Genomic DNA, 23,262 nt, shown 5'->3' with positions numbered 1-23,262 from the left:
AGAGAGACAGGCATGGGGGAAAATAAAGTAGAATGTTCCTGAGAATTAGAAGGCTTTTACCATGCCAACTTTATTTTCTTTGTTTCACTTTTCATATTTTAACTTTGTATATTCACATTACTGTTGATTTGTAATAAAGGATTTCATTATTTTCATATGTAATATACTACATGAAAGCTTACTTAAATAAACATATATGCTATCACAGTGAGGGAGATGTGAACTTAATTATTTTAGACCTCACTCGACTTACATATTGCTCTCAGGTGCTTGCTTCGGCAGCACGTATACTAAAATTGGAACAACACAGAGAAGATTAAAATACTGCTCTCAGAGCAAATATGTGCAGATCTTGAAGTCAGAGAGAAAAGAAACCAAATGTTGGTTGTGTAAAAGAGAAACCGTTCACACAGCCACAGTGCCACAGTAGACTCTATTGCAGGAGGCTTTCAGGCGCTTTGGGAGGCAGTACTATGCCATTTTCCATCACAGCTACTTCTTTTTAATGAGTATTTCTTACTTCCTTGAGTGGTTAGTTTTTTTAACAATTGAAACAGAATCACATCACTTTCCTCGTTCCTTCCTCCAGCTCCTCTCAGGTGCCCCCCTCCTTCCAGCCTCTCCCACGCACCCCGCCCCCAAGTTGAAAGCCTCTTTTTCTTTGATTATTATCGTTGTAACATCGCCCTCTGCTCTTCTGTGTATTCTCAAATATATGTAAGTGTAGCATACTGAGTCCACTTCTGCTTGTGTGTCTACGGTTTCAGGGCTGACTATTCAGTTTCGGAAAACCAGTAAGGGGCTCATTTATAGGGCAGGCCAATTCTTCTTCTCCCAATAGTCATTACTCTCTCTAGTCCTTTATCTAGAAATATGACCCCCAAAATCCTCCTTCCCAGGTTAAACTGCCTGTTGATAGTTTGTGGTGTTTGTGCAACTGTTTCTAGGGCAGACTGTTTCACAGAGGACTTTCTTGAATTTTGGTTCTTAAAATCTGCCTGCCTCCTCTTCTGCAGTGTTCCCTGAGCAGGGGCTGCTATGTAGCTGTAACCGTTGGGACTCACCACGCTCCATCGATTTCTGTGTGCCGCCTATTTGCAGTTTCTGTGATGGTCTCCATTCGGTGTAAAGACAGGCTTCCTTGATGAGGGTGGGTGGTACCTAGACTTAGCCAGGAAATGTGGCTCAGGCTCTTAAGTGATTAGATTTATTCACCTTAAGTACAATTACAGCTACTGGTTTTTTCTCTTTTTTTACATATACATTTATATTATTACACATATGTACAATAAACTACCTACAGCATGAAGAACCACAAAACAATCAGGAATTATATTAATGTTACATTCATAGTGTTTTGGGTATTTGTATTTGGCAGCCTTGAAGAAAACATTTTCTTATCTTAGTGCATCTAAAATTCTGAATGTAAATCAATATCTATCATACCTCATCTTTATCAACCTAAAACATCTATCTAGACCTAAGAACATCTTAACCCCTAAACAACTAAGCTTAATTGTAAATAAACTATTTGATCTTCAACCCCATCAGAGACTTGAGAAGAAATAAAATTAATTAGCTGTATAAACAGGAAGTGTGCAAGTAGCAGTTTCCAAAATGAGAAAATGACAGAGACAGTTTGCTGCCTGATTAGTCACCCAAAACTCTCTATAGTGTTGGAGCATCATCTTCAGTGAGGCAGGAACTATTGAGGACTTTCTTACCTGGTCTTGGCAGAGTTTGGCCTTTGACTCTGCCTGTGTCTAAGCTTGCCCATTTTTAGGCAGAATTCTGTCTGTGGCAGAAAGGAGGACATTTTGTCCAGTGGCTTGTTTGCCACATTTGAAGCCATCTCCATAAGGAGGTTCATTGATGCCCATCATCTTCTTTGAGGTAGGCTGGGTGTTGTCAGGAGTTAACCTGTCTCATTGTCAAAGGATCTTTAAAATAATAAAAATATCTTTAAATGCCATATTCTGTAGGTCTCTGAGGTTTTTGAAGACCTTATCTAACTACTTTACCTTATCTTTCTATAGAATCATATCTATCTGTTAAACCTAGAATGTATATTCTTGTGATTAAAAATAGATTAGTAATTGACATGGCCATGATTTGATCAACTAACAATTAACCTGTATTACTTAATTATCCTAAGCAGCCTGCAATAGCACTTTCAAAGTATTGGAAGTAAACCTTGTATTAAAATTGAGCTGTCTGGGTACAATACTTCATATTAGAGTAGAAATATGTATAATATGTATGAAGAATAATCTTAAGTTTGAATTCTATACCAGAGTATCAAAATTAAACTTATTTTATATCAATATACAGTATTGTATACCCATGAATTAAAAATAACCTTGTGAGTAACAAACAATTAAGGCATTAAGTTCAGGAGTGGATTCAATAATCTACTTTTTGTCCTATCATCCCTATATGTTTCCATATTTCCTCCTCTTTCTTTTCAACCTCTATCTTCAAACCTAAGAAAGAAAGATAAAGGAAAAAGAGAGGCATCCCTGTGTCCAACCTTGGTTTCTTTCTGCATAAGATCATTAATAACTTATGACCAACTCCCAATGAATATAACCATCTATAGCCCAAGAAAGCAACCAAAAACCTACCCCAGCCCCCCTTAAGGAAAACCCCCCTAAGGTTTCTTCCGGCTGATTTGGGATGAATAATACCTTTGTAGGGGCCCAAACAAAATTGGGGAAAATGGTTAAACAAACTAGGAATAGCATTTGTGGTCCAGTTTCTAACTGTTGAGAAATTCCAGGCTTAATTAAAGTCTTATGTAGGACAGTCTGAAATGCTGGACCAGTTGGGATCAGAAGCTTTCTTCGAAGCTAGCTGTCCTGGAAGTTGTCCTGTTCTGGTGAGGAACAGCAACTGAAGCCCTTGGTGCAGGAACATGAAGGACGCAGGATGTTAGTGTCCAGCATGCTGAGAGGAATGAATCCTGTCTGGTCTGGTCCAACATCAGTGTCTGGTTCTTTTGTTCTGAAAATGTATAATTTCTCACAAGCACTATACAGTCCTAAAATTATAAATGCATAAGGAATGTGTGATGCACAGAACAATTAAGGCTGGCTCTCTGCTCTTTGTATGAGCAGAAGAAGGACATCTGTGAATCTTCATTCATGCCATATGAAGAATGGCATCTAATAATAATAAGTCACAGGGATTCTGTGACTAACAAGAAGCACTGTGTGTGCATAGACATTCATGTCTCAGCCAGTCTCAGGGCTAGTCCCATGTAGTGAGGTTAGCAATATAAGTTACCTGCTTGTTCTGCAGTTTGAATTCTTCACATCCTGATTGTAGCCCCCTCCCTCATCCCCTCCCAATCCCCTCTCTCTCCCTCCTCCCCTCTTCCTTCCTCCCCTAGTCCTCAGAAAGGGGAGCCCTCCTCCCCTAACATCTGACCTTAGCCTATCAAGTCTCATCATGACTACCTGTGTCCACTTCCTCTGTCCTGGCAAGGCCACCCTGCCAGGGGGAAGTAATCATTGTAGGGGGGCCAGAGTCCATGTCAGAAGTAGTCCCTACTCCCCATATTGTGAGACCCAGAAAGAGACTCTGCTGCCTATCTACTACATCTGAGCAGCTACTGTTTGTCAAGAATTTGCCGATGCCATGCATTCTACGTAGATCATTGCATGCTTGTTTTGTCTTAATGTTCTTGCAGGTAATGGTAGTTATGAGTAGCAATTATAATTTGTCAAGAGTTTGACATTGAGTTTATGTACTTAAGCACTGTATAGTCGTTTATTTGTTACAGAAACTGTTGTGTGAGTAGATAGCTTTATTCTACAAAACCCAGAGTTAAGTACCCTCCTTTGTCTCACCTGCTAGTCAGTCATTGTGTGTGGTCTTGTATTGTGATGAGAAGCAGTGGGGAACAGAGACCTTTGGAGTTTATGAGTGGTACCTAAACATTGCTGAGAGAAGTGAGGGGGCAGGGAGCATGTGTGTGTCACACGTGTACACGGGGACACAAAATTAGGGGAACCTTGAACCATAGTTGGGTTACTGTGCTTATTAAACCTCCTGTCATAATATGAGTGCCACCTGCTGGAAGGTTATAATGCACCTAACATGCATTTGAAATACTAGCTTTGAAAAGGCCTGTCAAATGTGTGGGGTGTAAGTTTCAAATCTTGGTTATTAATGATCATTTTAGGATCACTCCCCAGTGGAACTAGGCAGTTTTCCTAATCTACTGTTAAGCTCAGTGTTTCACTTACTATGTTGTTTTACATTTTGATTTATCTAGAACTTTCTAAAATAAGGTCATTTGCAATGTTTTTACCCAAGAGAAAGTTTGATGGCCCTGTGAGTCATATTGTTATTTTAAAGAAGTCAACAATAATAGAAATTGCATTTATTTTGGGAAAAGTAAGTTATTGGAGTATAAGGATTTTAGAACCCTTTAAAAAAAAAGAGTCTGGAACCCAAGGGATCATTCTAGACAACACAAAAGGCAGTGTGGGTAAAAATAGAAGCGGGGAGCGTTGTAGACAACACGAAACACTGTGTGGGTAAATATAGAAGTGGGGAGCGTTATAGACAACGTGAAGATTGTGGGGGTGAAAATAGAAATGCATGTTGGAATCTTGAGCTTGGTAAAGAATCCCGGGGCTCAGTAGAGCTTAAATAGTGCTCTAACTTTAGATTAAAAAAAAAAAATGTGTTTCGGACAATGAAAAGTGGATACTTTTTATAATTACTCACATGTCTGAAAGATGTGTCCATTGACCATCCTTCACAAGGTTGTGTTGCAATCAGGTTACCACACTGAGTGTCTAACACTGGAGTTAGCAGTGTGTGCCACAGGAAAATCATAATCTACTTAACTGCTGCTTAATGGATCTAAAGCATATTTGTAGCTGCATGATACTGTGTTGAACAAAAGACTGAAGTCTGTTGGCAGAGTAGGATTTTGCCAAGAATTAAGGCATGGCTGTCTCCTTTCATTGCATCCTTTTAGATAGCCACACGTAGATTTTTAGAGCAAAAGGACTGTCTTATGGATGGATGGGTGCTTCTTAGAACACCGATGATGTTCATTGTAAAAAAAAAAAGTGATTGTCATCTTATACTGTGAAACAAGTACTAATAATACTTCACTATCTTTTTTATTTTATAAATAAATCATTTATTTTTTGTAGACTTGAGAAATTTATATCACAACATTGTAGCAGTAAATCTCATTAAAGGCTTGCAGTGGGGCGGGGATATAGCTGAGTTGGATTCCCAGCCCCCATGGTAGCATTCACAGCTTCCTGTAGCTTCAGCTGCAGGGCACCTGAGGACCCTTGCCGTCCTGTGAGCGTACTACCTACACACAACGTGATTTTTTGTAAGATTTTAAAAAATCTTACAAAACCCTTTAGTGTATATATCTGAAGCTATAATATGTACATATGCCATAATTATCAATTTTGTTATTATTGAACGCTGAGGTTGTTCATTGTTCTGTTGTTTAGTTCTGTAAATAATGGTAGAAGGCTTACTCTTTGTTGTTTGTTGTGACGTCAGGATAGTGAATATACTTTCTGTCTAATGTTTATCTAGGATCTAGTGTTTTGTTTGTAAACTAGCCTTAAAATGACCCTTGAGAGCTGGTGAGATGACTCCACTGATGAAATGCTTATCTCACATGCACATGCTTGAGGACCTGAGTTGCAGGGGCCTGTGTCTGTAACCCCAGTGCTGGGGACGTAGACACGTATGACTGTGGAGCTTGCTGGCTGATCACCTGGCCAAGTTGATGAGCTTTCAGTGAGAGATCATTTCCCACAAATGGAAGAGGAGACAACTGAGGCAGCCACCATGTATGGTGACCTCTGGTTTTACATGCATTTCCATATGCCACTTTCCTAGTGGAGTACATCCTAATTTTAAAGATTCAGAGGACTTGTTGATAGAGGATAGTTTGTCAAAAGCAAACAAAATTTCCCAAGGCTGTTGTTTGTTTTCATGAATAAGAACCAGATGTGCTCAATAGATTTAAGCCATTTGACAAATATTATTGAGTGCTTAATTATTTCACACATGCCATTTGATCACTGGGACTATGAAAATCAACAAAATAAGCTTTCCTATTAATAAAAAACAGCAAGTGATTAGCAACTTTAAAAAGCCATTTCAACCCGGGTGGTGGTGGCGGTGGTGTAGTACACCTTTAATCACAGCGTTTGGGAGGCAGAGGCAGGCGGATCGCTGTGAGGTCGAGGCCAGCCTGGTCTACAAAGTGAGTCCAGGACAGCCAGGGCTACACAGAGAAACCCGATCTTGAAAAACAAACAAACAACCCCCCCCCCAAAAAAACCCATTTCAATTTAAGTAAATTCTTCTGTACAGTGATGGTTTTAAAAATGATTTTTTTTTTTAAAGATAGGAAACGAAGGAAGCAGGCTGAGGCTCTAACCCTTCCAAAGGGGAGGCTTTAGTACAGGTGGACTCCCAAATTACGAATATTGAAATGAATGTGCAAACTGAGGCACAACTGACTTCTTCCATGACGTTGGGAGGGAGGTCAGTGAATTGCTGTGGAGAGCACAGACCTCCCCTGGCAGTAGACAGGCATTTTTCTGCGTTGTGGTCAGTCACCTGCAGTGTAGACTTGTGTGGAAGTGCCCAACTTCCACAGTGCCAGCATCAGCTAGCCAAGAGGGCGTTCTCTTGGCAGCTCATTTTATTCTATTGAAGTACAAATGTGTTTTCCAAAATTCTAAATTAAAAAGCATTGGATTCAAATTGTAGATGAGGGACACAGAGCTGTAGTGTGTTTGGAAAAATATATAGTAATGTAAGTTTGCCTTCTTACAAAACCATTTATGTCTGTCTACCCTTTGAAGACAAAGACGATTTTTACTTGTGAAAATTACAGTACTGGCTGGAAAGGAAGCTGATTACAGTCTGGTGGGGTCAGGGAGGCCTTCCTCAGGAAGTGAGAGCTGAGAGCAGAGCAGGGCAGCTCCTCTCCTCCCCTGCCTCCTCTGACTAATGGCCTTTGCCGTTTCCCCGGAAGAGCAGATGGAGTTGAAGGCAGGGAGAGTAGAGATGACCCCCTCAGGTTTAGCCACAGGACACTGAGGCAGAGATGCTACAGTAAGGAAGAGATGTGGGCAGGAGGCAAGCACACATAAGTTATTTGCAAAAGTATTGTTTAAATTCTGTAAAGTAGAGGAGACCAACAAAGCAAAACAGCAAACCCTGCAAGCTCCTTCAGCGTGCTTGTGCCACTCCTCAGAGGTACAGATGTCAATTAAAGTTTGCCTTTGCCTGAAAAGTTGATGTTCAGTAGGGAGGCAAGTGTAACAGGTAGTAGGACAAACTATAGGAATACCTTTGTGTGTGTGTGTGTGTGTGTGTGTGTGTGTGTGTGTGTGTGTGTGTGTGTTTGAGACAAGGTTTCTCTGTGTAGCCTTGGCTGTCCTGGATTTACTTTGTAGACCAGGCTGGCCTGGAACTCACAGCGATACACTTGCCTCTGCCTCCAGAGTGCTGTGATTAAAGATGTGCTCTACCATGCGCTGAGCACCTGTCTTTAAAAAAAAAAAATCAAGTATGTTTCTCTGTGCCTATTAAATCTGAGGCAGGCAGATGTACAAGGCTCCCCGCTGAGCTGAGCCATTGTTACTATGTGTCTGCTCAGGCCGCTGCTGTCCGACTGAGCTTTTGAAGGGTTTGGGCTCATTTGGTCTGTCCCTTCCTGTCGGGGTAGAGCTTGAAGCCTGTACCCTGTGAGGGCTGTTCTTTTTCCTGAGGGAGTCAGCTTTCTGTCTGTCCATGTGACACATACTACAGGCAGAGTCATTGTAGGCTCAGTTTTCTTACCCAATATATTTTATTACAACTTATTAACCGATCATACATCACTTATAACCTGACTAACCAAAACCATAGGAAAAGAAAATTAAAGAACACAATAACAAAACCGTAAGGATATCAGTTCCGAGGAACCATTCTCCTGGCGTAATCAGCAGGATTTCTTCTCCTGGAGCCTGGAGCAACCAGAACCCAGAACCTCAGCAGGAGCCGGAGCCGGAGCCCCAACACCTTCCCTTGAGTGGTTCTCTCTAGGAGCTTCTAGAAGTGAAGCGATGAACAGCCAAAACAATCTGAAGTTTCCAAAAGCCCCCTCCTTCAGTTCTGGGCTCATTTATTTATCTCCTCCCAGAGTCTGTTCATGGGATCTTTTCAGCTGGCAACAATCAAGCTCCCTCACGAGGTGGTTGGTCTTCGAGTGGATTAACCTCACCTGTTCTCTCACAAGACCATTCTGATCCCATACTTGGGATCCTAAAAAACAGGCTTATCTCTCCCTCAAGTCATATTGTGTCAGAGATTTTGGGCCACAGCTTCTTGGCCCTCTTGCCTAGGGCTTGTGATGGCACAGTGTCTCAGCCATAGCACGCAGTGGCACAGGTTGTCAATACTCATGCCTTGCGGGGTGTAAGCTGAGGAGAAGAGAGAGAACGGGAGTCCAGAGCCCCATTATCTCCTTCAAGGGCAGAACCCCCACAGCCCTACTTCTTCCGATGGGCAGCACGTCCTAAAGATTGCTTCCACTCCTTCCCTGTATCGGCATGGGCCGGGCACTAACCCTTTAGCATGGAGGCCTCGGGGAGGCTTTCGAGACCCAGACTGCAGCCACTGTCAGCTCCAGGCCTTATCAGCGCACACGAGCCTCACCACTGTAACAAGCCTGTGTACTCTGGAGAGGGCTTAAAATTATATACATATATTATACATATACATGTGTGTAAAGAGAGAACACTCTGGTATGCTAAGGAAGATATAAATTGACTGTCTCTCAAGGAGATTGTCTTTTCATAAAATAATACACATGGACAAAGTATCATTCCTTTTCAGGGAGGGGAGGAGGGGAGGGGGGAGAGAGAGAGACTGTGTGTGTGTGTGTGTGTGTGTGTGTGTGTGTGTGTGTGTGTGTTTTGAAGCCAGAGAGCAGCCTTAGGTGTCATCCCTCAGGCCTTTTCTTTTTGTTTTTTGAGATGAACTCACTAAGTAGGCTAGGCTGGCTGGCTACTGAGCTCTCCCTGCTCCCTCTCCCCTGTCTACCTGTCTCTACTGTTTCCATCACTGACTTTTTACAAACATTTTTTAAAATGTGGGTTCTAGGAAATGAATGTGAGGTCTTTGTGCATACAGTGGACACACTTTACCGATTGAGATCTCTCCCCATTAGTGACACAGTATGAGTTTTATCATTGTACATTTCATTATTTAAAATGATCCTGTTTTCAGAACACATAATGTAGAACAGGATCAGAAAGGTGTTGTCAGAGTTTTTCTCTAAGTAATGGTGTTTTGAAAGCTGTTCCCCTTACATGCTGTTTACCTGGCTCTTCTAAAATGTAAAAAGTTCGTTTGCAAGCTAGGCCTGGTGGTGCACACCTGTCACCCAAAGGCTAAGGCAGGGAGAGCAGCCTGAGCTATAGTAAGACCTTGTTTCAAGTAAGAACACCATGTTCAAGCATGAGCAGAGCGTTCCATCCTCGTCCTCCTTGCTAACTGAGCAGTGCTCTTTCTCTCTCCCCTCTCTTGCATCCAGCTTTTGAGAGAACTGAAGCACCCTAACGTCATCGCGTTGCAGAAGGTGTTCCTTTCTCACAGTGACAGGAAGGTGTGGCTGCTGTTTGACTATGCAGAACATGACCTTTGGGTAAGTTTAAACTCTTCTGGCCAAAGGATGATTGTATAGGTAAGGAGCAAGTGTGCAGCAGTGTGTACCGCTACTGCGGTAAGGGGCGGATGTGCAGCAGTGTGTACCGCTACTGCGGTAAGGGGCGAGTGTGCAGCAGTGTGTACCGCTACTGCGCTGAGAAGAAAACTCGCTGTAGTTCATCTCAGTTGGAAGCAACTGTAGTAGATGTTGACTGTAAAGATGAGTACAAAATGGAAGTTGATTGCAGTGATGACATTGGTAATTCCCAGAAGCCTTCTTCAGGGGGCTGCGAAGGTAAGAGACTCCTTTCTTGCTCTCAGTTAATGGTGGTTTGGTGATGTGTGTGGCAAGTACTGGTTCCTTTTGTGAAGTGTGCACACATTTAATCAGGTATATATACTTGTGAGTAGTGGCTGAGTATGTTTAATTTTCTAATTTTTAGCATATTATTAAGTTTCACCGTGCATCAAAAGCAAATAAAAAGCCCATGCAGTTACCAAGATCCATGGTGAAGTCGCTGCTGTACCAGATTCTCGACGGCATCCATTACCTCCATGCAAACTGGGTGCTCCACAGGGACCTGGTAAGCGCTTCGGTTTAAATCCATCAGGACATCTTTTCCTTTCTCTTTTAGCAAAGTCGTTCCTTTTGGTACAATTATAATAGAATTTTAGCTAAGAAAAATGTGTAAATACACAGAGGGGTAAGAAGCCGCCTGCAGCTTTCAGTCAGAAGACTGGGAACTGAGACAGCGGCAGCTCCACCTGTGACGTCAGCACTTGGGAAACTGAAGTAGGGTTAGGGTTGCCGTGAGTTCAAGGACAGCCCAGACAGAGACTGAGACTGTCTCTCCCCACCCCTTAGACCTTTCTCCCCCTTCCCCTTCCTCCCCCCCAACACCTCCTTTCTCTTTTTCCCTTTGCTGAGTTCAGGGTGCATACCTGTAACCCCGGCACCCCGACAGGAAGCTCGCTGGTTCATAGCCAGCCTGGGCTACGTAGCAAGGCCCTGTCTCAAATAATCAAAAACCAGCCGAGCAAGATTGTCTTTAAACATGGGTTTGTGTATTACTGTATTACTCAGTGCATGGCTGTGGAATATCAGTGTGATTCTTACCCTAAGTGCGGTGCTGATGCTCAGGGAACGTGTGAAGCTGATGCAGTCATGTGAGCTGTTGTTCAGGTAGACGCACTGATGATGAAAGCGACTTCTGGTTGTGTGTCCCCTTAGGCGTAAGCTGGAGTAGTCATGTGACCTCTGGTGAAAGTGGTGTTGCCAGCACTGCTTCATAGTGAATAAACGAATAACTATATTTAGTAGAATATATGTGTTAGACAAACTAGCCACAATGAAAGTGTTTGGTCTTACACTTTAATTCAGTGTATGTATAGTAAACATTTCCTAATAATCAAATTATATGCTAAGTACTCGCTTTCATTTTCAGGTTAGATTGTTATTTTACTTAGTGAGAACTTAAGTGTCTAAGGAGGCTATGATCCTCATGACTTTATCAGTGCAGCTCTTATCCCCCCACATTCCTTCATAGTCATTTATTGTCTTAGAGTTTTACAGATTTTGGATCCAGAAATGATAGGGGTTACTTTAGGCAGACCCCAGCTTCATTGACCGAGCAGGATTATTTGCTACAGAAAAGAATGATTGCATGAAGTGTCCCTTGGCACCTTGTCAGTCAGACCTGGAATCTGCCTTGAGCACCTCTTGCTATGGCACAGTAGTTGAATTGTGACTAAATGACAAATCAGGTCATTCGTTCATTTTAAAGAATTACAAGGATCTTTCCGCCTCCCAGTTGTCCAGTTCTGTGTTTACCACATTTTAAAATGCTCAGAGGTACATGAGGTTGTTCTGGAATGATCCCATGGGTAGCATGAGATTTTGTACTTTCAAGGTTCCAGTCATGTTTGAATCATTAGAATCTTTTACTCAGCGTTGACTTTGAGTGTTTTTCTCTTATTTTACAGAGTTACTTGTTTGTGTCTGAGTAGAATAGTTTTTCAAGGCTTATCTGTAATACAGTGATCCGGTGGTCTACAGACACGATTTAGTATGACTAGGACTCAGTTTTTTCTGTTTATTTGCTGTCTCTCCTTGATGTCCTGTCTCTTGGCTATGGCACAACCTCCTCCTAGCGTAAGGACTTTCGATCGTTTTTGTAGTTTATGTCCAGACCGTGGCAATGTCGTGTTTATAGTATCTCCTCTTCTCGTCTGTTTTGCTCCTTGTACCTCCGCGTCGAGGCCTTCATCACATCTCTCTTTTACCATGATCCTGGCCTCCACATTGCCTCCTTTACGTCTTTTTCCTTCCAGTCCATATAGACCTAATGGCCACTTACTAGCCTCTCAGGAACCTCGGAATATTTTCTTATTAAAAAAGTGTAGTTTAAGTTTCTTACTGGGTTTTTAGGGTCTTACCAAACGCAGCTCTAATGACTTCAGACACTCCCTGGCCCATCCCTTTCTGCTTGCCTTCCACTATTGGTTGTCCCTGCATCATCTTGAGATTTGCTCCTGGCCATCTTACATTTCCTTGTCTTATTATTTTTGTTGCTGTCTCTACATACTCACATGTAGTTGTCTTTCAAGGCTCAGCACAATTAAATCTTTGGGGCTGGAGATGGCTCAGCAGTTAAGCACTGGCTGCTCTTGCCAAGGTCCTGGCTGTGATTCCCAGCACCCACATGGCAGCTCACAGCTGTCTGTAACTCCAGTTCCAGGGCATCTGTCGCTGTCTTCTGGTATCCAAGAGCACCAAACATGCTCCTGGTACACAGACATTCATGCAAAGAAAACATCAATACATATAATAAAGTGAAATAAATGTTTAAGAAATTTAAAGCTTCCTTTCATAATCTGTCTCTCCTTTGAAATGAAATAATCTTTCATTGCTATTCCTGTTATCATTTTTATTCTCCTGATATATGTTAATATATAGATGTCTTAGATCAGTGGTTCTCAACCTGTGGGTCACAACCCCTTTAAGGGTTGAACACTCTTTCATAGGGGTTGTCTATGGCAATCAGAAAACATTTACAGTAGCAAATTATAATTATGAAGTAGCAACGAAAGTAATTGTGTGATTGGCAGTCACCACAGCATGAGGAATTTTATTAAAGAGTTGCAGCATTAGGAAAGTTGAGAACCACTGTCTTAGACCATCTCTCAGATAGTAAATTTTTAAGAGGGCAGGATTTATGATCCTTGTTGTATACAGTTAAATAATGTAGAAATAGTAGATACTGATTATTGCTTCATTTTTGTAACCAAGTATGTGAAGCACTGCCCTCCATGAACATTTGTTATTTTGTGTTAAAATAAGGAGAATGGGAACAAAACAGATGTTACTGCTTCGAGACCCTCTCAAGGAGAGTCTCTGTGCTTCTAAGAGAGGTGACATGACGTATGTGCCAACGGTTTTAAGATGGGGGAGTAAGACGCAGGGCCTTCCCTCGGAGGTGCAGACTCAGACTCAATGCTGTTTACTCAAGCTGAGAAGAGTCACTGCATGCGTGCGTGCGTGTGTGCGTGCGTGCGTGCACGTGTGAGCGTGAGATAACGTTCCAAGGAGCAGGTAGAATTTGAGTTGAACTTTGGCATGGAATTGAGAGACTTAGTGAGTGAAGGAAATCACAGGAATATTGATTATAAAATTTCAAAAGAGAAGTCTAAGGTGAGAAGGCACTTGTGTTGTCTCAGAGAGGACGTGGATGCTGCCTGGCTCTTACAGGAGTACATGGTGTAAAGACAGGCAAAAGGGTTTGAGTTGCAGCTGCTTCTGGCGTTTGGAGACTTTGCTTGCTTCAAGGCCCCCACTGATGAAGCACCGGTTCATTCTCCTTGGGGTGAGCATGGGATTTAAATGTGTTCTGAGAGAGGTCTGCTCTGTCACAGTGCTTGTTTATACTTTGCCCACACAGTTACTGTATCTTTCTGCCATCCACAAGTAAGTCTAATGAAATTTGGGGCCTCTCCCCAGTCCTCTCCACTGGCTGGCATCCTGGTATCTGTACCATACTGTCTTGCTTTTGCCCGCGTGTTTTCAGGGGTGGGATATTTAACATTTACACTGTTGTTAGTGAAAGTGTAAGGTGTACAGAATAGGATGTGTTATTAGAAGCAGATGGAGACATTGGAACTTTATTCTAGTGAGCTGAAGACGAGAGCTGCTGTGTGAGCCTGGAAGGGGTCTCACTGCTCTGTTTCTCAGGGCTGTTAGCCCGAGTGCGTCACAGCTGTTTGCGTGCACTCACTGTCTCTAACTGCTTATGTTCTAGGAGAAACCCGGAAAACATACAGGGATACCGTGAGACAAAATGGCAGCTTGATATTATGAGGAAAGGAAATTGAGGGAAGCTAAAAGCAGGGATGCTAGAGTTCATGTTCAGAAGCATTAATCCTCAAGAAGACTCTTTTTTTTTTCTCCTTTTTTCTTTTTTAACTGTGCATTTTCATGTCTGGAACAATGTTTCAGTTAGGTGATTTGGATTCCAGAATGAATACAAAAGCAGAGAATTTTAAAGCCACTAAAAAGATGATTTGAATTGAGGAGTTGGCTTTAAAAGGAAAGGAGACAGAGCTAGATGTATTTATCTTGGCTGAGAGACAGTGAAGGAGAGACATAAGTCTATAAATATTTGAACCCTGTAAACAGTTCGAGAGAAAGCTGTGTTTTAATTTTACGGCAGGATGCGGTGCACAGTAAGATGATGAAATGCAGGATGACTCATGTTTACAGGCTTGTTGTCTGCCTTGGAGGGATGCCAGCATGTAGTTGGTAGCCCGCTACAACGGTGAGCTTCTTAGAGCAAGGTTCACAGCTGGCCGACTGTCCTGCTGCTGTCGCACTGTCTGTGTTGTAAGTTACGTGAACAGAATCTCTGCAATCATGACACTTCCTGTATCCTCAGAAAGACAGGCGTGTCGCCTGAGTGGTGGTACTGCGTGGATTTACGCATCCTGGGTGTCACAGAGCGCTGTGACTGGGTCAGCGGCGTGGGTGACCTGCCAGTTAGACTGTCTCTTCACTCTCTGGTCCCAGAACCCAGCAAATGAACCCACGAGCTCTCACTGAGTGAAGATGAGGAGGAGGACTCGGCCTCACTTGCTCTTGTCTTTTAGAGGGAATTTGTGGAAGGTCTGCCCTAAAAGTCCACTCTGCACTCTGAACAGTTGCTTTAGACTAGTGAGCCAAATTTGCATTTGTTTAAAAGTCCAAAGGAGGGTTGGAGAGTTGCTCTGGCTAGGGGTATTTGCTGCACTTGCAGAAGACCCAGGTTGGGGTCCTAGAAGCCACATAGCCATTCCCATCCATGTGCACACATACATGTCTAGACAAACATACGTACAAAAAAAATAAAAAGAGGCCAATCTTTTTTTTTTTTTTTTTTGGATTTTTGAAACAGATTTTCTCTGGGTAACAGCTCTGGTTGTCCTGAAACTTGCCCTGTAATCCAGGCTGGCCTCGAACTCACAGAGATCCACCTGCCTCTGCCTCCCAAGTGCTAGGATTAAAAGCATGCACCACCACCACCACCACCTAGCTGCCAATCTTGAAAAAAACAAAACAAAACAAAACAAAACAAAACAAAACAAAAACAAAAAAACCCCAAACCTTTAAATAGAAGTTTCTAGGATAACTGTTAAGCCTCCATTTCTTTCCCTGTACCATGTAGGGCATGGTGATGTACATGGCGACTCCCTACCTCAGTGCTGACTGAGCCTTCTGAGTTCTCCCAGTTCCCTTCTGTAGCTGCCTCTGGGCGGTCCTTACCAGCGCACCAGCAGTCGATGCGGGCCTCCCTCGCACAGAGTTCCTTCAGCTTGATCCTCTTTCTAGCCTCTACTTAGAGCAGGGACCAGGTGAAGTATGTGGATCATCCTTCTTGCTTTTTAAAAAGATTTAAAAACTAGCTGGTGTTTCCTGTAGCTTATATTTGAATACTAAAAATATTTTGCCAAGACTTAATTTTTAAAATATGGAAGTTTATTTGAGGCCAGTCTGGTCTACAGAGAAGGGAGTTCCAGGAAAGTCAGGGCTACACAGAGAAACCCTGTCTCAAAAAAACAAAACAAAACATATGAAAGTTTTTTTTAAGCTAATGTCAAAATTAGTAAGTGCTTTTAATAGCTTATTTTTCAATCTTCCCTCTTACATGAGATACAGTTGAGAGGCTCTGGAGGTAAGAATGCTTTGCTAGTCAAACGACTTCCTATTTTCATTTGATTTATTAAGCTAACATTCTACTTAAGCAGAATTTCTACAGTACTTATATCTGAATGAGACTTAATTGTTCTGTGACAGGTAGTTTTAAATGTCACCTTGCCACAGAGTAAGTGGGACAGGGCCCTGAACTCACAGTAGTGAAGAAAGCCACAGCATCTTTCCTTTGTTTCTGGTCTTACCTGCGCTTGTGACTTGTGAGGTGGTTAGCCACTCGAGTTCCTGTGTCGACTTCCCTAAGATGATGGGCGTGACCTGGAATATTCTCACTCACAACAACAGAAACAAAGCCAGAACTCATTCTGATAATTAATAAACAAGAACTGCCAAGGCCAGTCTACAGAGGAAGCTTCTGTAATTGATAATCCCTTAGGAATTAGGTTTGATGGTATGAAGGGGCCCAAGGTGGGAGGGAGCAGTAGACAGATGCACAGGCTGTGCAGACCTAAACATGGTGGGTCCTTCTACACGGGAGGAGAGGCCCTCGGGGGGAGGATCTTCACTAGGAGTGAGAGGGAGGGGGAAGGGGGGGTGGGGGCCAGCACCAGCTATGAGAGGGAAGGAGGCCTGTGTGTTGCCAGGTTTTTGTCAGTTTGACATAAAATAGAATCATCTGAGAAGAGGGATCCTCAATAGAGAAAATACCAATATAAGATCGTGCTGTAGGCAAGCCTGTTGGGCATTTTCTTATTTAGTGATCGGTATAGGAAGGCCACCCCTGGACAGGTGGTCTCGGATGATATAAGAAAGTAGGCTGAAGCCAGGCAGTGGTGGTGCACACCTTTAATCCCAGCACTTGACAGGCAGAGGCAGGCAGATCTCTGTGAGTTCAAGGCCAGCCTGGTCTACAGAGCAAATTCCAGGAGAGCCAAAGCTATACAGAGAAACTCTGACTCTAACACCCCTCCCCCACAAAAAAAGAAGAAAAAGGCAGGCTGAACAGGCTGAAGGGAATAGGTCAGTAACTTCCATGGCCTCTGCTCAAGTTTTTACCTACTGGTTCCTGCTCTGACTTCCCTCAGTGACAGAATATGACCCGAGAGTCACAGGATGAAGTAAAATTCTTTCCACTGTAAGTTGTTCATAGCTATGGTGTTTTATCAAGGCAGTAGAAAGCCTAACTAAGATGGGGGGGGGGGAGCACGCTCATCCATGTGGGTATTATGTGCACACACACAAAGACACAGAAATAAAAATAAATAAGACAGCCAAGACCAAAGGCCACAGACTAGAGCCTTAGGACTTTGAGGGCTGTATTAAGACTGAAATGTCCAGTCAGTCTTGATATTTTATTAAGTTATTTTTACTGAGGCAAATTATATGTAGTAATGTATGTTTTAATTACAACTTGGTAAGTTGTGGTAAACTACTACCCGGGTAGTCACCACCACTGGCGTTGCTTAGATCTCCTACTGAGGACGCGGGCCTTCCTCACGGAAGACTGGTGCTCCACTTCACCGCATTACCCATGGCAGTTGCTCTGTGGGAGCATGTTCTCTTCTGAGCACACATCTGAGTGGAAGGCTTCTAGAGGCGGGGCATGGAAACCAGTACACCCACACTGCTCTCCTGTGCTCTGCTCGCAGGCCTGGCCTAGGGAGGAGCGCCTGTGGGAAGCTGGCCTCTTACTTGGGCCTGCCGCTTTCTGCACACAGTGCAGTTGCTGAATGGTCTAGTTCCCTCACTCCAGGCCTCAGACTCCTCCTCAGTAAGATGTGAGCTCGGTCTGATCATCCTTCTCTGATACCCTTCCCTTCTCCGTATAATAAGAATGAACAAAACCACAAATAAACATTTAAAAAATAAATAAGTAGAAGAAGGAGAAGCAAGGGCCACAGATGGGAGCCTTTGGGCCCTGAGGACTGTAGTTAAGCCTGGAAGACCCATTCAGGGACACTGTTTTACCAAGGTAATTTTATTTAAGTGAGTGTTGTTATGTAAATAGAAACCCGCCTTTGGTCATTGTTGAAGACAGTGTACTTCCTATGCTGAATCTGAAAGCCTGTGTAGTGATATTTGAGCTGCGGATACCAGTGCAGTATAGCTTGATATTTTTTTTTCCCCTCTCCTCTGAACTTTGGAGTGCGTTAGGTAAATAGCCTTCCAAATTCATCTGTTTCTTTTGCATTGACCCTTTTTATAGTGTTGCTTTTTATTGGTTCTTGTTAGAGGAAAGAAACCCATATCTTTGCTGTTCAGGTCTAGAGCCACTTCTAAGAGTCAGACAAAGAAGTGCATTGTTAACTGTTGGCAGTGCTAGGTTGACAGGCATTGTTTAATGGGAGTACCAAAGTCAGATTAACATAGCTGTTACATTACAGACACTAGCAGCCGGGTCTGAGGTAAAATCAGCCTAGTCATGTACAGTCTAACAAGCTGTTTCTTATTGCATATAGCTTACGTCTAACTATAAACATGAAACAGGAATGGGAAGACTTTCTCACCTACACATGATGTTGTAAGTAGTGGCCAGGTTCTCTGAATGGAGAAACCTTGTTAGTCCACAGTTTGCCTGCCTAAAGTACAAAAAGAAATAGCATTACTGAATGTAGGCATCACTTAAAACTGGACTGTTAAATCTTTGGGTTTCTGTGGAGGAAATACTAGTTTACAGACTTAGAACTTGCTTTGAAAACTCACTTTGGCTTCTTAATATGTACTAGACACTGTACTATGAGCACTTGGGAATATAAGAATTAATGAAATACAACCTCTTCCCTCCTTGGGTCAACTCTGGGGAAATTCATACAGTGGTAGTCATAAAACAAATGCCTTAAAAGAAACTGCATGCCTAGGGTTATAGTTCACTGAGAACACTTACCTAGCCATGTGCACTCATGATCTCACACACACACACACACACACACACACTGCACACACACACGGAGGACCGGCAGGGAGCAGGAGACGGTTTGCAGGGGACACTAACATGAATACACATCATTCAAGGACCAGCTCAGCCTAAAACACTGAGAACACAGAGGCAGAACCTGCAGTTGGGATGAAGGTCTGGAACACTAAAACAACGTAGAGGTTAATATGGTAAAAGTAGTGGGTCTGGGAGCAGTTCAGGCAGGAGAAAAGGCATGAACGAAAGTGTGGACTAACAAATTGCCAAAAGGTTGGTATCACTGTAGCAAAGAAAGGCAGAAAAACAAGGAAGAGCAGTTATGATGAGTCCTAATTGTCCTGTCTGAACTGTGGATTTTCCTGGGCCAGTCAGGGTTTTGAGAGACACACTCAGAGTTACAGAGATGGTGTGAGGACTCAGAGACAGCACCTTTGTCAAGTCGCTATAGTCAGCTGCTGAGCGAGCGTGAGGTCCAAGGAAAGCTGACCAGAGTAAAGAGGAGGAAAGGCTGTAGTAAATGTGTAGGCCTTACCCCAGCTGAGGCGCAGTGACTAGATTCAAGGCACAAAGCCAGGACCAAGGTCAGACTTCTGATTTTGTTGACCGAGGATAGATAGTTGACCAGGAAAAGATAGTTTTGATAAGGAGAAGGGGAAGTTCGTCTTGGATGGAGTTTGGTGTGTGTGGAGACGGCCTATTTCTAAGATGCACAGAAGCTAACAGACCTAGCAGTCTCAATCTGGGAATCTTTGTGTGGTTTTTGGAGCCCTGGAATAAAATATAACGTTTTAAAATGTTTTTGCAAACAAACTCAGTATATTTTAGGGTGTTCACCCATTTCCTGATACTTCTTTTAAAATTGGGATGTCACCCATCAAAGGACACTTCTATGTAACCCATAACTGGGTGGATTGCTACTGGCAATCTATTTATTTGTGTATTTTCCCCTAGCCAGTTAGTGTATGGCCAGGCTCTCTTCTCTAATGTCTAAAAACCTGTAATCACATTTGACTTCTCTCCCTTTCTCACCTCTGTCTTTTCCACACCTTCCCTCCCTTCCTTTGGTCTGTTGTTTGCTTTGCTTTGAGGTAGCCTTGACTTCCCTGCGTCTCACAGGTACACTGCCTCTGCCTCCCAAGTGCTAATACTAAAGGAGTGTCCACCATGCCCCACACTCCCCATTTCTTGAGACTGGCTCTCCTTTCCCAGGCTAGCCTGAAGCTTGCCAAGTAAGCAAGACGGCTTTGAACCCTGCTCCTCTTGCCTCCACTTCCCAAACGCTGGGGTTCCTGGCGTGAGTCACTGTGTCTTGCTATATTTATAACTGCTCAACTATCCAGTTAATGAGGTTGTTTTAAGGTATAGATAATTGCGGTAGACTAATGTCTGCAGATGACTCCTGTGTTTGTTCAAGACGAGAAAGCCCAGCGCTTCCTCTTAGGTGATTATTTGTTCTGCAGCACAATCTTATTTGTCCAGGGGAACACTGAAGAGCAGTGTGCAGGAATGAATCCTCTGGGAGTTTACTTCTGTATCAAATGCGGGGGAATTGTACTGTACTGTATTTACATGAGAGAATGGCTGTAGCTCTTCCTATCAGGCCAGCATTGTCCGTTGTTACAGAGTCTAGCCCAGCTTAACTCTGATTGCCTTGTTCCCATTACTCAAGACTGATGAGCTGTGCTTGTAGTTTTCTGTCTTTGGTGCTATTAAAGTCATAGTGAGATTGCCAAGTATGTTGAGGTAGAGAAGGCAGAACAACTGCAGTGGAAAGGCTTCGGTCTCTGTGGCTGTTCTATTTGTGATACACCAGTTAGCTGAATTAATTTAACCCTGTGAAATAATCGGGCCTATAAAAGGAAAAGCAGATCTAGAGTGCATGTAAAGTATCTGAGTGTAGATTTAAGAATGAACTAAATTCTGCAGAAATACAGATATTAAAGAAGTGGCCCTGTATAATCATGTTACCGTTGCGTATTTTCATGACTTGCCTTTAGAATAAAATTTAACTAAAACCCCGAAGCATTGATTTTTGCCTATTTGATTTTATTGTTGATAACTTAAATGTGAGACATCCAGCTTCTGCCATTTCTGCTGTTTCTATGGCAACGAAAGTGTGCAAGCCCAGCAGTATCACTTTCTTTCACAGCTGGCATTTTGTGTTCACAGTAAGAAGACGAGTTTTGGTGAAATGTGGTCTGTGCTAATTGGGATGTAACTGGGTCAACAATTTTGGATTGCTTTTTTTAAAAATCTGTTTAGGTCTGTGGTTGGCTATGGGTATTGAACTACACAGTTCCTTTATTTTCCTCACATACACACTTTGACTGATACCAAATACTAAAGTTAGTCTATTGAAAATTAAACACTTATCTATGCAATCCAGTATGAAATCTTGAGAATTAGGTTGAGTTCTTTTAAGACCTGCTTTGTAGCCCTGTATCCTTCTTTATTTCTACTTTAAAAACTGTGAGAAAATAATCTGAAGAGTTAAACCTTTTTTAATGGTGGATGACCGTATTATGTATTACTTGTTCTGAAGGGACAGGTGATCCCACGTTAGAGATGCACTTTGAAAAGTGACCAGGTAATTTCTTGTTCTTGACTGCAGGAGCCCTGCCCTGTGGGTGCTGCCCAAGCTCTGGGCTCTTTTCCTAGACTGTACAAATGAGCTGGTAGGCCACTCCTGCCCTAATCCATGTGAAACTATTAGTAGTTCCCATGTCACCGACTTTATTGTGTTTATCTCTTAGAATTTTAAGGTACTTTCAGAACGCAAACTTTAGGAATTAAAAACATTCCTAGTCTACAAATGGCTTGTATACTTGGTCTTACAATTTAAGAGCCGTGACCTGTCAGAGAGGAGCATTCTTACGGTCTCAGACTCTCACTCTGAGCTTGCCTTTGCCTTCTTCACACTAACCTGACTTCATTGAGAACATCTGGCTTCTGTAATTGAACAAAAAATGTTTTTATTGGACCGGCAATGACCCAGTCGTCCATTTTGGTCACATCTCAAATTTCATTGTGTACGTCTGACAGCCACTTCCAGGGACCCTGTTCTGCATATGCTCACCTTTCCTTCCTCTGACCCTGGTCTTGGGCCTCCCCTTTGCCCACTTCTCCCTCTTTCCCCTCTCAAACACTTGGCCCACCTGCACCTCTTGTGGCAGCCCGCAGAACACAGACTGAAGAATGTACCCAGTTCTGGTTACTAAAAGGGCTTGTGCTAAATAAAAGTGGAACCACTTGAAACAGGGGACAAGCCCTTGGTTTGCGTTTTATAGTCAGCAGCACTGTGTTCCGCTCTTGTAACCACCATGGCTCTTCATACCCTGTAGTTGGCAGGGGCTGTCCGCCTCCTCCACTGAAGCTGCTCTTTGCCGGCGCACTGCCGACTGCACGGCCTGCAGCCCTCAGGCCAGACGTTACCTCCTCAAACAGGCTTTCTCTGCAGAGTATAAAATAATCCTTTAGAACCCTTGAAGACAATACCTTCCAACCTCATTCCTTGTTTTATTTTTGGTTGTTCCTAACATTTTCCTATGCATATGTAAAAATATTTGCAATATTTATGTATGCTAAAAGCATAAAAATATCACGAACTGTCAAGAACCTGCCACTTGACAGCAGACCATGCTTGTTGTGTTTTCTTTCCATCTTCTAGTATCTTCCTTCTCCTAAGAGGAAGCAGATGGCCTAGATTTTGAAACATTCTCTTCATTTAAGAATAGGTTTATCTCATTGTGTGTAAGCCTAAATAGTATATTAGCTCTGTTTGGGTTTTAAGGTATATGAAATGGAGTTCTGTTACAGATATTGCTTAAAGCTTTCTTTTTTGTGCAGTATAATACTTATAAGATTAACCATGCATTTATTTGTATTTCAGTAATTTTCTTAAAATATTTAACTGTGTTACAAACATTCTGTGCTATTGTGTAAAAGAGAAACTACTAGTTCAACGCGATTGAGTTACTTAATAAGATTATATCAAGTTATTTTCTAAACAAGTTGTGCCAGTGTCTTCATCCAGCAGAAGTGCATGGGGGAAGGTGTATGCTACATTTCTGTCATTAAGGTCTTGATTTTCTAACCGATCCACTAGGATAAAATGCTGCCTCCTTGCTCTTACTTTGCATTTTTATCAATACTGATTTAGGTTGAATGTCTTTTCCATATCATTTTTTATTAAAAAATATTTTTGCTGTACTTAAGTGTCTGAATATTTTTTCCTATTTTTCTAGGCAGTTGATTTTTCATTTTGACTTATAGAAAGTCTTTCATCTTTTAAACAGTCATCCTATTTGTGTTGTGGATTTTTTTTAATGTTTTGATGATTTGAAATTATATTAATATCACAAAATTTATCAGTCCTTTATGATTAAAAAAATGTAATGTCTGCATAAAGAAATTTGCTCAGGGTTGGAGAGATGGCTCAGGGACTGGCCATTACTGCTCTTACAGAGGACCC

General features: G+C 42.5%; 1 protein-coding gene across 2 annotated transcripts in view; it reads left to right on the top strand.

The window, feature by feature from the left end:
* CDK19 (cyclin dependent kinase 19) overlaps nucleotides 1-23,262 on the top strand; it is a 129,997-nt gene that overhangs the window by 71,714 nt on the left and 35,021 nt on the right. Inside the window, exons 3-4 of one of the 2 annotated variants that reach the window (XM_084775109.1) lie at nucleotides 9,587-9,697; nucleotides 10,143-10,283. In XM_084775109.1, the coding sequence (XP_084631235.1) occupies nucleotides 9,587-9,697; nucleotides 10,143-10,283 (252 nt within the window). Of the gene's footprint in view, nucleotides 1-9,586; nucleotides 9,698-10,142; nucleotides 10,284-23,262 lie in introns of those variants that run through there. The other variant, XM_084775110.1, reaches the window with a different exon arrangement.

This window comes from Acomys minous (assembly GCF_964271855.1).
Source record: "Acomys minous genome assembly, chromosome: 3".
NCBI lineage: Eukaryota > Metazoa > Chordata > Mammalia > Rodentia > Muridae > Acomys > Acomys minous.
Note: the sequence above shows the minus strand (reverse complement) of the source record. Positions and strands in the feature narration are given on the sequence as shown.